The sequence below is a fragment of the Astyanax mexicanus genome, chromosome 2, assembly GCF_023375975.1.
Source record: "Astyanax mexicanus isolate ESR-SI-001 chromosome 2, AstMex3_surface, whole genome shotgun sequence".
Lineage (NCBI taxonomy): Eukaryota > Metazoa > Chordata > Actinopteri > Characiformes > Acestrorhamphidae > Astyanax > Astyanax mexicanus.
This window is the reverse complement of record NC_064409.1, coordinates 14,908,599-14,923,367: the sequence shown is the minus strand read 5'-3', so window position 1 is coordinate 14,923,367 and position 14,769 is coordinate 14,908,599. Positions and strand designations below refer to the sequence as shown.

Genomic DNA, 14,769 nt, shown 5'->3' with positions numbered 1-14,769 from the left:
ATATAATATATATATATATAATATATATATATAATATATATATATATATATATATATATAATATATATATATATAATATATATATATAATATATATATATATATATATATATATATATATATATATATATATATATATATATATATATATATATATTATATCAAGGAGCAGAATATCAACTAATCCTTGATATTCTACCACACTGTGACTGAATCGCGGGCTTCAGGGAGCCGTTATATCCCGCAACATCCGGGAGACTTGGCAAGTCTGTTTGTTGTTATACAGATTTTGCCTTATGGTTCAGCCCTAACTATACCAACAAATAAAATTAACTCATTGTTAATTTGTTGGATTTTCAGTTTTTTCCAGCTTTTATTGGACAGGTTTGGCTTTGTGGTAAGGTTATAACTCCACAGGTCTGCTGCTGCTGCACCTGTTGATCTTCTCTCTAAGTGTTTGTTGGTGAGCTCCTCAGCCGGGCTGCACCATTCCCTCCTGCAGAGGGGGCTTTCATTCAGGAAGGAAACAGCAGAAGTGTGGGAGAGTGAAGCAGGAGCTCGCGCAGGCTCGAGGAATGGCATGCACCCGGAACTCCAGATCCTTCTTCTAACTTTGGGAAAAGTTATGTCGTAGCTTCAGGGCGCGCGCACGCACGCACGAACGAGCGAGCAATGCTGAATACAGGTATCCTGCGCTGAGAAAACCGCTGAGAGGGGAATATCCAGCATGTCCCGCGTGCAGGTGAGCGAGACGGAGCTGAAAGAAGTTGACATATGTGATCAGGACTCGCGCTGCTGGAAGGAGGATGAGGTGGAGGTGGAGGAAGAGAGCGGGGTGTTCGAGCTGGCGGCGGCGCTGAGCGGCTGCGCTGCTGCTGCTGCGGCTTCACCTGCGGGGTCCGCCGGGCGCTGGCGGGGTCGGTTTGGGGACGTGGCGCTAAGCAGGTCCTTATCTGAGTTCTCCGGCGGGGAAGGCGGGGATGGGTCCTGCCAGGCTGACCGCAGGGCCTCGTCCATCGTGGACCGGCTGCTGGTGGAGCTGTACGACACCTGCAGCGGCTCCGGCCGGAGGGGGGCGGACAGCTGGGACAGCTCCACCGAGGCGTCCGGCCCGGAGTCGGTGTTCAGCAGGAGCAACACTGGCTCCAGCTTCCTGCAGGAGCTCCAGGGCAAACACACCAGGAGACACCAGATGAGCTACCTCAGCCAGAAAGGTCAGTCCTGCTCCAGTATATACAGTGACCAGTAAACCGATAATACACTGCAGAAATACAGCTCTGGAAAAAAAAATAAGACCACTTAAATTTTTTTATTTTATTTTATTTTATCAAATTAAAAACCTCTGGAATGCATAAAAACTGTGATAGAAACCCGAGTTATTCCACCAAATATTGATTTCTGAACTCTTAACACTTAATGAATTTAAACTGCTTTTCTTTGCACTGTGTGAGGTCTGAAAGCTCTGCATCCTTTTTGTTATTTTAGCCATTTCTCATTCTCTGCAAATAAATGATCTATATGACAATAGTTTTATTTGAATAGTGGTCTTTTATTAATTTTCCAGAGCTGTTTTTGCCATTTAACAAAATATCTATATCTATGTCTGGGCTAAGATAAAACGTTTTTTTCCCTTTCAATAAATTTTGTATAGCTAAACCGTCCTTTAAATCTTTTGATCCAATCACACATAACTGACCCTACAATTAGACTAAAACAGGTCAGGATAAGTTGGGTAAGTGCGACATATCAGTTTAATTTTTGGTTCAAAATTATTTTTTTCCATTCAGTATAATAAAAAAGCATTGGGGTCATTAATGTATTAGCTGCGTTTTAATTTCTGCCTTATAATCTGATTTTTAGCAAACATGATGAAAAGAATTGTACTAATTTGGTCATCAAATAGCAAAGGTATGTTGGATTATATGTATATACGTATACCTATATCATTTTACTCATTTTAAAAAATAGGGATCGCTTGCTTGTAATCATGTCTGTCTCTATCCAATCAAGTACAGTTAGCATAAAGCTGCTGAGCACTACATACAGTATGTGTAATACAGTGCTTAAAGAGGAATTAGCAGTATTATAATACTGCTAATTCCTAACATTTAAGATCATTTAAAATGGATGAAAAAAAAATATCTTAACTTTTTAACCATCTTTTTAATTAGATTTAGTAAAAAGAAATTTAATAAACTGTAGCCACACTGTAGCAAATAACAGTACATTAGCATTTCTTAGAAACACCTTGGCAGCCACCTAGCCACATTGTGTCAGCCAACAGCAATACTTTAGCATTTCTTAGCAACACTATATCAACCCCCTAGCCACACTGTATCAACCAACAGCAACACATTAGCATTTTTAGCAACACCTTAGTAGCCACCTAGCCACACTGTGTCAACCAACAACAATACTTTAGCATTTCTTAGCAAGACCTTAGCAACCCCCAGCCACACTGTATTAACTAACAGTAGTACCTTAACATTTCTTAGCAACAAATTAGCAGCCACAAAGACACACCGTTACAACTAACAGCAATACTGTAGCATTTCTTAGCAACAGACAAAAATTATAGCAACTACAATTAGCAACAGACTAGAAAGCAGCCATTACCCTTGTGTCCTATATACATTTTACTGTATTTTTCTTCTTTGTTCAGACCATTCTCACCATCCACACTTCTAAAACCTTTCTACCTTACTGTTTTATCTCTAGTCATTATTTTAAGTTGCTCTGGCCAAGTTTAGCAGTTCTCAGGTGTGTATCTTAGGTTGCTAGTTTGTAATGCTGGCTCCAGATTTGAACCAGTTTTGGTGTACACACTTTTTTTGTTTCAGATCCGGAGGAGCTGAAGTGGATTATTCAGGAGGTGAATTACAGGATCGGCATCCAGTCGGCTAAACTGGTGCGGCAGCTGAGGAGGAAGGACCGGCTTTATAACAAGCAGCAGAAGAAATGTGACATAGTTACGGCGTGCCTGCAAGCCGTCTCCCAGAAAAGAAGTAATTCTTAATCTGTGTTCTCCTATTACATCCATTTCCAAAGCTAAGGTGTGGGTGGTGAGGGGGGAGCGGTTTAAGTTTTCCTCTTAGCCGAAGGATTCTGTTACATAAGATGCTTTTATGCTGCTTATGTTCAAACTAAAAGGGAAGCTTATTTCAGTTTTATTTAAACCTCGTTAGTCTTTCCTCCTCAGTGATTTCTGCACTTTTATCTTACTGACATTACTTACTGATGTATCTTACTGACATCATTCTGCATCTGAAAGCAGATTATTTAAAGCAACTTTACAGGATCATCCATTAAACAAATAGTAGCTCAATTGAATGTGTTTATGAGAGCATTTCAGTCGTAAGTAATGGTTCTACTACACTATGTAGCTTTGGTGGAACTGGATGAATCATCTCGTGGGAACCCTGTAACGCTATGTAATCAGAGTCATAATTCTTAATCTAACATTTTGTCAACAAACATGCATACACAGATTCTTCTTCTTCTTCTTCTTCTTCTTCTTCTTCTTCTTTTCTTCTTCTTCTTATTATTATTGTAATATTAACTTACTAACACTAATCACATATGGGGAGCCCAAACCACTTTCACATAATGCTGCTTTAAAATTCAAATATCAGCAAATTAGTGAGTTACTAGGTTATGTTTAAGTTTGCTGGTCAGTGTAGCATTTACTAAAGGAGACTAGGATTTGATTCTCTGCTATCCAAGCACACCAAGCAACACCAAGAAAGGCTCATTAATGCTCATTATTGCCCTGCATACATTTGTATTTGTGAAAGCGCTTGGATGCGGCTCAAATAGAGCACTACCACTGAAAGTAATGGGGCAGTGTAGCCAATGGGTAAAGCAAAACAAAATTGCTGCCAAAACAACAAAGAAATATTCTGAAAGGAAGAAACGCGGGGCAGAACTTTTTAACACCATTTATGCAGCCTTTACACCACTATCTCTGTTTGTTGCCTTCAAAGCTTTTCAGAAGTTTGGATAGTTTGTTTAACTTTAGTTTTCAACTACCAATGCAGAACATTAAAAAAAGAAAACTACAGAATTTAAGGTGTGTCCAAACTTTTGATTGGTAATGTATCATTACCAATGTTTTAAATATTATGAATAATTTTAAAAATATATTTCTTAGATATACAGGTAGATATTTAGTATTTAAAAATGCACCATGCTGTATTCTTAACATTTATACTTAGTTCAGGTTTTCTAACCTCACCAGTTCCTGAAGATTAGAGTTTTAAGGATCATATTTGCTGTGTGTAATCTTACAGATTTTTTTCTCACAGAGTTTATTTGGGATTTGTTTGAGATTTTAGATAACGACAGCACTGAAATCACAAACATGAGCGCTAAATGCAGAAAACATTAACCATTGGCAGAAAGAAAATGCATGCAAAAGCTCCAAAAGCCTTATTTATATTCATAAACAGGATTTATTTGTAAAGTACTGTTAATTTGCTTACAGTGAATGAGAACAGTTATACGTACAGTAGATGTATAGATTGAATGTGAGCAATGAAGATGTTAATAGTACATTTGTTGCTTAATTGTTGTTTTTCTCCATTTTGTCCACATGCAGCATGACCCCTGAGCAGGTACAGTATGACGCCCTGTTAACAAACGTCTGGAGCTCTGGACAGCCTGATTCTGTTTGGTTTCTCATTGTTGTGCTAATGGTGGATTAGCACTGTCAGACAGGCTAGGGCTTTTCTTTCTCAGAGTGTGATTGATTCTCATCTGTTTGAGGAATGTATTTACATTTATGCTGTTTGCTGTTTTCATGCAATTTATACAGCTTAAAGTAGCTAAATGCATTCACACACACACACACATTTGTACATATATTGTATATGAGCCTTATGAATACACTTATTATTTAAAATATACATGCAACATTGGAGTAAAAGTTTATTGGTGGAACAGAAAGGGGGGCTCCTCTAGGGGTGCAAGGGCACTGCCCCATCAAATGAGCCAAAAATTGAAGCTTTTAGAACTTAAACAATGGTTTAATGAATTATAGTACAGTCATTCTAAAACTATTTAGTCATTGCTGGCAGTAATGTTAGTGTTTGTATTTGGTTTATTTCTGTGTGAAAATATATACTTCCTGTGCGTGGGGCCAGATTAATCCGAGTCAATGGAGCTCCTTAACTTTTGGCAGGTGGCCCTCTTGTGGCAGGACCCAGTGTCCATTTAGTGTACACCTTTGATTATTTAGCTATATCTGCCATAACTGCATACAACATGACAGAAATATACATTTCTTTGATAAAAAAAAAGTATAGTCTTTACTGGATATTTACATTTATTTGTGTTGTTTTACTGGATGAAACAAAAATCATTTGAATTTTTAGATATAAACTAAGGAAAACTGTGCTCTCAATGGACTGGAGAAGGTATGATGTATTTTTTTTTTCACCTACTATAAAATATATACACTTTTTTTTAAAGTGGTCCTTTTTTTCCAGAGCTGTAAATGATACTTACATTATATATTATTCTGTATATTACTTAAAGCTAAACAAAACAAAAACAGAAAAACAGATTGGTATAACCCCAGTTGCTGTCTTGATTGATTTGTGTTGTGTTTACACTGTGAGCACCCACAAAATATCAACTTTGACCCAATTCAGATTTGTTAATGGATCTGTTTGATTTTATTAAAAAAGATTATTTTTTGTGTATAAGTTTATATTCATATTGTCTGAAAGTTTAACCTTTTTACAGATCATCTTAATTCTTATTTACTGTCAAGCCTGATTTCCTTCATCCTAAGAAAAGACGGTCATGATGTTGGCTGATGTTGCTCTCTTAATCTGTTGGGATTAGGATATTAAAGTTTGATCAGAGGTGACATCATTGCATGCTTAGTCTGCACTGTCTCTCTCCTCCCCTTCTGCTTTTTCCTTCTTTGGATTGGATCTTCCTCCTCTTGCAGCCCACCTCCTCCTCCTCCCCTTTCCCTCATCCTCTCATCCTCCTCCCTTTCCTGCAGGGGCGCAGGAACAGCTGCTGCTGTGTGGGAAGAGAAACGCTGCGTTTCTGGTTTGATTTAGATAAACCCTTCTTCACCTGTTTTAATAATTAGAAGCTTATGCTCGTTGAAACGCGGACGGATCTGTGTTTTTATTTTCCTGGAGGATAATGATAAGAAGGGACATTTGCATCATTAGCTGCATTGATCGATTAGCCATCTTCCATTTTCCATCTTCCAGCATCCTGTAAAGACTCAGAGCTAGGTGAGCTACAGGAGGCTTAATAGAACGCGTTTTTAGAAAAACAGAAGCTTGGAACGCGTGTAAACTGGACACCAAACGTGCTGAGTATTCACGAGAGGCCTTAGCCCAAACCCAGCCATGAAGCAGGAGCGGTTCGTGGCCTCCAGGAGGTCTAAGATCTGCCTGAAACGGCAGGCTGCTGCTGCCGGAGGAGTCGGAAACATCATCAGTAATGTCCTGAAGAAGCGCAACGGCATCTCCAGAAGCGCGCCTCGCCTGCTGTGCACGCTGGAGCCAGGTGATTACACAGCTGCTGGACTGGAGCTGGACCATGATCTACTGCTGTACACCTCGTGTTGGGTGTTTACCGGCTGAATTCGGCTTTTATCCCGGGGTCTAGTTAGCCTGTATTTAGCGATAGGATGTTTTTGGAAGGGTCGCGTGTAGCTGGCCGTAGTGCTGAAACGGTTAACTCTGTTAGCTTAGCTTATATTCTAACCTATAGCCTGCATTTAATATCCCCCATAATACTGTAATGTAGCTGAAATAGGTGTTTTCTGCCTTAAGATTTCATATCATGATTGTGTATCATAGTCTCTTCATACTGTTAACATGTTTCCTTTAAAATAATATTTCATAATTTATTTTTTGTTTTCATTTAATTTATTTCATGCATATTTTGGGGAAAATGTCTTTCCAATCACTTTTATTTTGCATGATCTAGCTTTTTTATTTGTGGACGTTTCTGTAAATAATATTAAGGTATTTTTACATTTAATATCTAATCGATAAATGAGCTTTACTGAGCTTTGAGATGACGACGGCGTATCGCAGCCTCATGTGTTATCAAATAGCACATATTAGCCTTAAATTAGTTTGTTAATTCATGGACCTTTTGCTATGCGATTTTTTTTATAGCGAGTATTTTATATACTTTATAACATGCTATATTTGTGTGTGTGTGTGTGTGTGAGAGAGAGAGAGAGAGAGAGAGAGAGAGAGAGAGAGAGAGAGATTTGAGGTTTAAAGGTGCCTCACAGTTTGATGTGCTGAGTTAGCACCTTGGAATAGACGTAGGTATAGACATAACATAGAACAGCATTTTAATTGGTAGATTAATTGTAAATTATTTTTAGTGGATTTAGAAGAATATTGTTTTCTGAATATTATTGTTATTTGTGAGATTTCAGCATGCTAATTCTTTTTTGTTTCCTCTGAGATTTGGAGTTGCTGTCTTCTAGTCTAATGTGCTAAGATAGCATTAGGGCGGCACCAAAGTATTGTATCAGCATGCAGTGTTTGCAAGATGTGCAGGCAGGTGTCAGTCAGGTGCTATGCCAGCTTCTTTTGTTACTTTTTCTAGGATTGATTCATGTAATTTATTTTAAGATTTAAAATGTACTTAAGATTTATAATCTGATGTATTTGCATTAGCAAGATTAAATTCTACTTTGGGTTATTCATTTCTATTATAAAGACGTTTTCTTAGGACATTTTAACCTTTTTTGGTCTGTTCTGAAGGTGATATTTTATTTTAAGATATTTTATTCTGATGTCTAAAACTGCTGAAGGTATTTTTTCTGGGATTTGAAGACGCTAAAGTTTTCACAGACTCATGGGGTGTCATGAAATTGTGTGTTCTGAGGATGTGTTCTGTAGGAGAAGATTTAGTTAGATGTTTGCTGTTGCAGCGTGTATATTTTGTGCAGAAGTTGTAAGTTACTAAAGTTATTTCACAGCCTGATGTGCTGTTAACATATGACATTAACAAATAGGTAGACATCATTGTTATTTACAATTTAGGGTATTTGTTTGCATTGAATTGGCTGTTTGAAGATGTTGGACATGTTTTTTGTGTAGGTATTGTGTAGACTTTTTAGGGTAATTAACTAGCTGGCTAGGTGTTTACTGATCTATAGGTTGGCTAACTAGCTAGTTAGCTAGGTAGGCTAAGCCTGCCAAACCAGTTTAGCATATTTAGCTGTACAGATAGCTCAGACAGGAGTTTTTTATGTGAAGTTTTTGTTCAGAACCGAGGGTTTTCTCCTCTTGTATAAAAGGGGAAATAGGAGTGGGTCAGAGATTAACACACATAATCGTGCTGGATAATCCCCAGCAGTCAGAGCTGCGGAGAGAAATGGTCTAATTTAAAGGAGTAAAGGGGTGGATGATGGTCTGCTGAGCTCTGCTGTTTTTAGCTTTTAGCTAGCCGGAGAGCCATGACTGAGACTGACGCAGGTTTGTCTTTAAATTTAAGGAGTTTTGAGAGATGTTGGTGTGATTTTGGCGTTAGATATGGTGTTTAATGTTGTATTATCTCCTGTCTGCTCTGCCTGTTAGCCTGTGTTTGCCGCTTTGGGGCATTTAGCAATAGCTACATGTAGCTGGGGTAACTAGCTAACTGCTAAGCTAAAGGGGAATATAACAACAAAACAGCGCTTAGCTTCAGGCTAAAGCTGTTATTCAGCAGTGTGTTTAGCGAACGTTGTTGGTTTAAGTAGGGCATAGAAAAAGAAAACGATGAACATACATCTTGAATTGTACTAATATTTATCGTATTAAATCGTTATTTCTAATCTAGCTAACTGTGGTAGGAAGCAATTCAGCACCGCAGCGAGGCGGACAGCAGCTTACATTGTTTGTAGTTGAGTTTAAAATGACACTGCAGCTCTTTTCGTTGTAAAATAACTTTATAATTGCGTTTATTGACTGCTACAGTATTTTTAGTACATCTGTAGATCGATACTACGGTGATATTACAGCTGCTACTGGGAGGAAATGGTCCAGCCTGATTTATTATTTATGGTGCTATTTTGCTATTTTCCCTTTCTCTGTCTCACATCATAGACAGACAGTTAAAAGTCCAAACTGAAAAACTAAAGCTGAAAAACATTTAACACCAGTAACGTGTATGTTGCATTTGCTTTTGGTCATGGTGGTTAACAAGCTTGGTTTTGCTGCTCAACCAGCTTTGTGATGCTGTTCTTTCTGAACCACCTGCTTGGCTATATTGGTCAGGTTTGGTCATACTGGTTATCTAGATTGGTCAGGATGATCAGTCCAGAAATGCATTCTTTTTTAAATCATTGTAAGCCATTTCTGAGCCGGTTTCATTTTATTAAAGCTTATTTATTTGTTAAAAACGTGATTTTTTTTTTATTTATTTAAGATTTTTTTATTCATTGTCTGGTGTCGTGGAAATCGACAAAGACAGTCAACGAGCCGGGATGCCAAAAAGAGAAGGTTTTTATTTTGAAGTTGCAAAAAGGAAAAATAAAGCAAAAGCAATGGATGAAGAATGAGAGTAGTCAGGAAAGTCGGAAAAAGCCCCGTTTCTGTGTCGACTGGGCATTTTTATACAGTCCCCCCCTGCATACATGAGGCAATGCCAAACTCGTGATCTGTTTGGAACAGATCACTACCAAATATAAAAAGAGGAACAGAAACTGCACGTACCAGAAGATAAGCTTTTTAGGAGAGAATAATTCATAAATCAGAAAACACCATTTGCTATGACCCGCTAGTCTCCAGGCAGAACTCAATTTTCATCTCTTTAGGCCTCAAATCTGAGCCTGTATGTCCCAGGAGCAGAGAATACACAGTTCACATAAAATCAATGATAACATACTGATTGAATGATTAACAGGATGAATATTGAATGATTAACAGTAATAATCAGTATAATTGATTATGAATACATGAAGTAAATCAGGAATACATGGAATAAATGTTGATTTTCCCCCACATTTCCCCCCTTTTAATCAAAAATTTTCATTTTGATTAAACAATAAGAAAAAAATAATAATAATAATAATAATTTTCAACACATAAATGCTGATTACAATGATATCTGTGATGGTCAAATGCACAATGTCCTGCTGTTGTCCTGCTCCCAGAGCAACAAGGAAAAAATACATGAAAATCATCGTCTATAGTGGTTTGGCTTCCTTTTTCTCGTAGACTACCTCAGCCCCACGTACGAAGAGCTTTATTCTGGCTTTTGATGTCTGCAATATCAGTGAATGAAAAGTATGAGTTGGTGTGTGATAAGACTATGTGTGTTTTTAATGAGATGTGTTAAGAGTCTTTGTATGTAGTGTACTTTGACGCAAACGAAACGTTGCTGAATGAGTTACTTCCTCAATTCCTCTCCTCGTCACAGCCAGGCACTGACGCCCCTGCTGTGTGCTGTCTGCTGCTGTGGGCAATTTCAGCTGCCCCTCCTTCCTGCTGCGGCCTTCGTCTGAGTCAGACGATTCAGCTGCTGCTGTCTCGTCTCCTCCCGCTTGCTCTGTGAGCGATCTCTGTTGCTGCACAGCTGTAGAACCCTCGCCTTTCAGTTGATCTGCGTGCGTTGTTCTCTCAGTCACCTGGAAAGGCTCAATCCAGCCATGCTCGTTCCCCTTTCGTGCGCAATGGCGGAGTAGCCCTCACTCTGTGTCTGGACTGGTCCACCTTTGCACCACGTTCTCCTTCTCCCCCTGTGTAAACAGATCTGAAACAAGACTTTCGATTCGTTATAATCATGTTTAAGGTTCTCTATTCATTTTGGAAGTCTGTTAAGGGGTCCTCCGTGTCTCCTTCCTGCAAGTTAAAATACATGGTTAAAATACATTTATCACACTTAACTTGAGCTCTAATTTCCCCTTGGAAGTTAATTATTTCATATTTAAATTTTGTCTGTGCACAGATTTCAGCCCAATTTTTGTTTTCTTACCTTCCTCAGTTGTCCTGATTTTCAGTTATACTCAATCATGATCTTTACTGTCAAAAGTGCTTTAAATCCCTAACATTTAGTCATTTTCAATTTTAAATTGCAACATTTAATTATCAACACCATTAATTACTGTTTTTTTTCCCTTACTTTTGTTCACATCCCTTTCCCTTTTAGTGTAACTGCTTCCCCATGGCTATAACTAATCTCTTATAGCCAAATTAGCTTTTACAAACACCTAGTTTACCACTAGACACACACTATGTCTCATGCACACACACAAACACACACACACAACTTCACCCACACAAGTACACATTAACAAACTCAAACACTTCTACTTCCACTCTCACAAACACTACCAAAGTTAAAGATCACACACCTCAATTCTGCACCATCATTGTACAGACCATATTTTACTGCTTCACAGCCCAAAGCTGCTGCTTTAAACGCACCTGCTGTTAAACCTACCACTGAATGCTTCCTGCATATCTTCTTATATTGTATTGATAATACTACATAGATAATAAATAAGGAACAAACATATGGAAATATATCTGAATCATGTTTATTATCATTGCTCCATGCAAACTTTTGATGATCAGCTGCTCTATTCTCCCATTCATCTCCACACTGATTGATAGAATATCAGGGCCCAAAGTTTTAAACTCTGCACAAACTACACATAATGTGGCTTTTGTCTCAGGAATGGTTCCATGTTGATGTACTGGGCTTTCTTGGGTTACTTTTGCTTTAACTTTTGCATCACCGCTTGTGGCTATATTATTTTACCTGCCACTTTAATTTTCTGCGGTGTGCTATTTATTAAGAAATTATGATTCTGACTTTATTCAGTTCCCAAGATTTTTATAAAGCCTTGATTTCTAGATTTAGTTGATTTTATTTAGTGCTTTAAGAATTGGTATAAGTGGAACGTGATTATTTTTCTCTGTATCAATCGTTCCATTACAAACAATAATATTATCAATATTAATAAACACAGATGTTATGCTTTGCTTTGTCCACGTTATTATAGCAAGTAAATCCGAGCAATGCTTTACATTTACTTTTCAATATTTTCAATATGTATTTATGCATATACAATGCCAAGCAGATTGCTTTTCACAATTATCAACAATACATATATTTCCTTAAACAATTTATCAAATCCCACTTACTGTTTCCCTTGCTCCAAAAGTGTCTCACATGTTGAATAGTGAAAGTTCAATTTTGTGATTTCTAAGTTTCTTATTTCTTCTTTTTAAATTAGGATTGGGTGTGTCTTAAAGTTAAGACTGTTACAATATTGCTGAGAGTAATTGCTCATCTGCATAGAGGTTGTTTTAAAACCAAACTTTAAAAGATAAAACAAGCTAAAAGTTTAAAAAAAAAATGCTCTATATCTATAAAATAATTATTGGGCAAATAATGGTGGCAATAATGATCATCTATTTACCTCTCCCCCTTTTTCTGAAACAGAATTTCTGTTTCAGAAAACTTAACGCAAAATTGCTTCACCCTCTTTACTGTCCATTGGGCTGGTCTGCCCTGCCCAGGCCTCCACTGAACACACACCCCATCACGTCATTCATCCACTCACTCCCCCCTGGGCTGCGCTTCCCTTCCACGATGTTTTCTCCGTTTTCTGTTGAAATGCATGTGGTGGTCAGATCGAGACTGTGCCTGTCTTAGGTTGTCCCTGTGTAATATGTTGGGATCTTACCCGTCTTTGGCTAACCAGCCTAGCCCACTGAACCACACACAGCGTAGCAGCACTGTTTCATCAACATTCAGTGCTGTAGTGTTTCTGCAGGGAGCACAAACCCAGGTATGTCACACTGTCACAAACTCACACTCTGGTGTTCGCCGTGAAAGCCTGTGCAAGGCACCGAGTACCCATGGTTTATTATTTGTTATTATTGTATACAGATTTTCCTTATTACCATCAGTATCACCCCTTCTCTCCCACTGAATTTAGCTTAAATTATTTGCTTTGATAACACTGCTCTGGAATAGACCCAAAAGAGTGCATGTCAATGAATAATTATTCAGATTTGGCATCTGTATCTCACAGATGTACCACAAGGTTAAAGTTTGGTCCAGTTTTATTTAATATATATATATAAATTATATTACTGGCTCTGCTTCTTCAGATTGCAAACTTTACCATTATGCAGATGAAACAATTTTATATTGCTTAGCTGATTTTGTTCATGCTACAGCCAGAAAATTATGCATTTGTTTTATAGGTGGCATTGTATAAGCATGAAAACTAAATCTATGCCGTTTTCCAGATCTCTTTCTAGTCTAATTTAATACTGTAAAGCAAAACAGAGAGCTGCATTTTCAAACTCATTGTATTTCCCCTTATTTAAAATGAGAAAGACCTTCATTTTCAAATAAATAAGGTCTTTTCTCATTGGTTTCTGAAATCAACTATCCCTCTTATGAGGATCAAAATGTAACATAGAGAAATTAGATATTACATCCGTCTTATATAAGTCTCATTCAGCTAGGACTGAACTGAGATCAGTCTGAATGAGAAACGAATAGTAAGATAATTGACTAAATCACCTGATAAAAAGCTGTGTTTGGAATGGCTCACTCATTAATTCATTCACTATTCACTATGTAGCATTTTCTATTTATTAAACTTATTTATTTAACAATCAAACAAGAAACCATGTTTATTTGTCCTGCTCTGAGGACATCTTACACAGCAGTACTGCATGGCATAGTATATTTTGGAATTTCCAGTTACTTTTATTTTTAATTTGTTTTGCTAACCAACCCCATAATCCCTTTATTAAATTCTATAAATTCTATCCAGTCACATACCTCTCCGACATTATTCAACAACTTAATTATTTATATTAACATTTTTCCCAACCTTGCTTACATTAAAGTACACTGTACTCATGATTGGGTATCCACATTTTCACATTTTTATTTTAGAACTGTCTTATAGCGTATGCATATGTATATTATATTATATTTCTATTTCACATTAGTCACTGTCATAATAGATGTCATTGCACTTTACTCTGTTAATTATTTAATTATTTATGACCATTAGTAACATCTACTGCACTGCTCCGTTTACAGATAGATCTTTACCTTGTATATTTAGGTTTTTTATATCCTTATATTTTCTTATATATATATATATATATATATACATACACATCTACCCACACAAAAGCCTTTTCCTTTTCTGTTCGCCTCTGTGTATTATTCTATTTCCCTACTGAACTTATGTTCTATTTTCTATGATATCTCACAAGCGTTAATTCACAATTAAAAATCAACCTCTCAGTCTAAAACCCAATAGGCTGGACCAACTCCACCTATTCCACCTTGGACTCCTCCCCTGCAGTGGGACTCATCCATTTCCTATTTCGTTGTCACTCACGACTTCGTACACACACTCTTTAATTCGCTGCCATACACTTTCTCACTCACTGCCACACACACATTCTTTCTCTCCGCCAACACAAGATACACATTTTCTGTTTCTCTCTCAGGAAAACTGGACCCGCACACTTTCACACTCACAGGTACACTTTTAATCCCTTTAACAGACACTCGTACACCCTTTTCTTTTCCTCTCTGTCAGTCGCACTGTCGCACACACTTCTGTTTCACTCACTCTAAACAGGAAAAGACGAGAGGATAAAACCCAGACAGAAAAATTTAGAAGTGAGAAAAGAACGGAAGCGGTGCGGAGCAAAGCCAAAAAAAAATTTAGATAGCAAAAAAATTTATAAGACACTTGTCTTTCGGCATCCCCGTTCATTTCCCCTTAGAAAAATGTACTTTA

At 37.5% G+C, this 14,769-nt stretch overlaps 1 protein-coding gene across 4 annotated transcripts in view; it reads left to right on the top strand.

The window, feature by feature from the left end:
- Positions 1–212: 212 nt before the first annotated feature.
- Positions 213–14,769, top strand: part of tbc1d30 (TBC1 domain family, member 30) — a 28,174-nt gene continuing 13,617 nt past the window's right edge. Inside the window, exons 1-2 of one of the 4 annotated variants that reach the window (XM_022662053.2) lie at positions 213–1,213; positions 2,840–3,004. In XM_022662053.2, the coding sequence (XP_022517774.2) occupies positions 727–1,213; positions 2,840–3,004 (652 nt within the window). In that variant the 5' untranslated portion in view covers positions 213–726. Of the gene's footprint in view, positions 1,214–2,839; positions 3,005–4,629; positions 6,534–14,769 lie in introns of those variants that run through there. The other 3 variants (XM_022662054.2, XM_015606738.3, XM_015606739.3) reach the window with 3 other exon arrangements.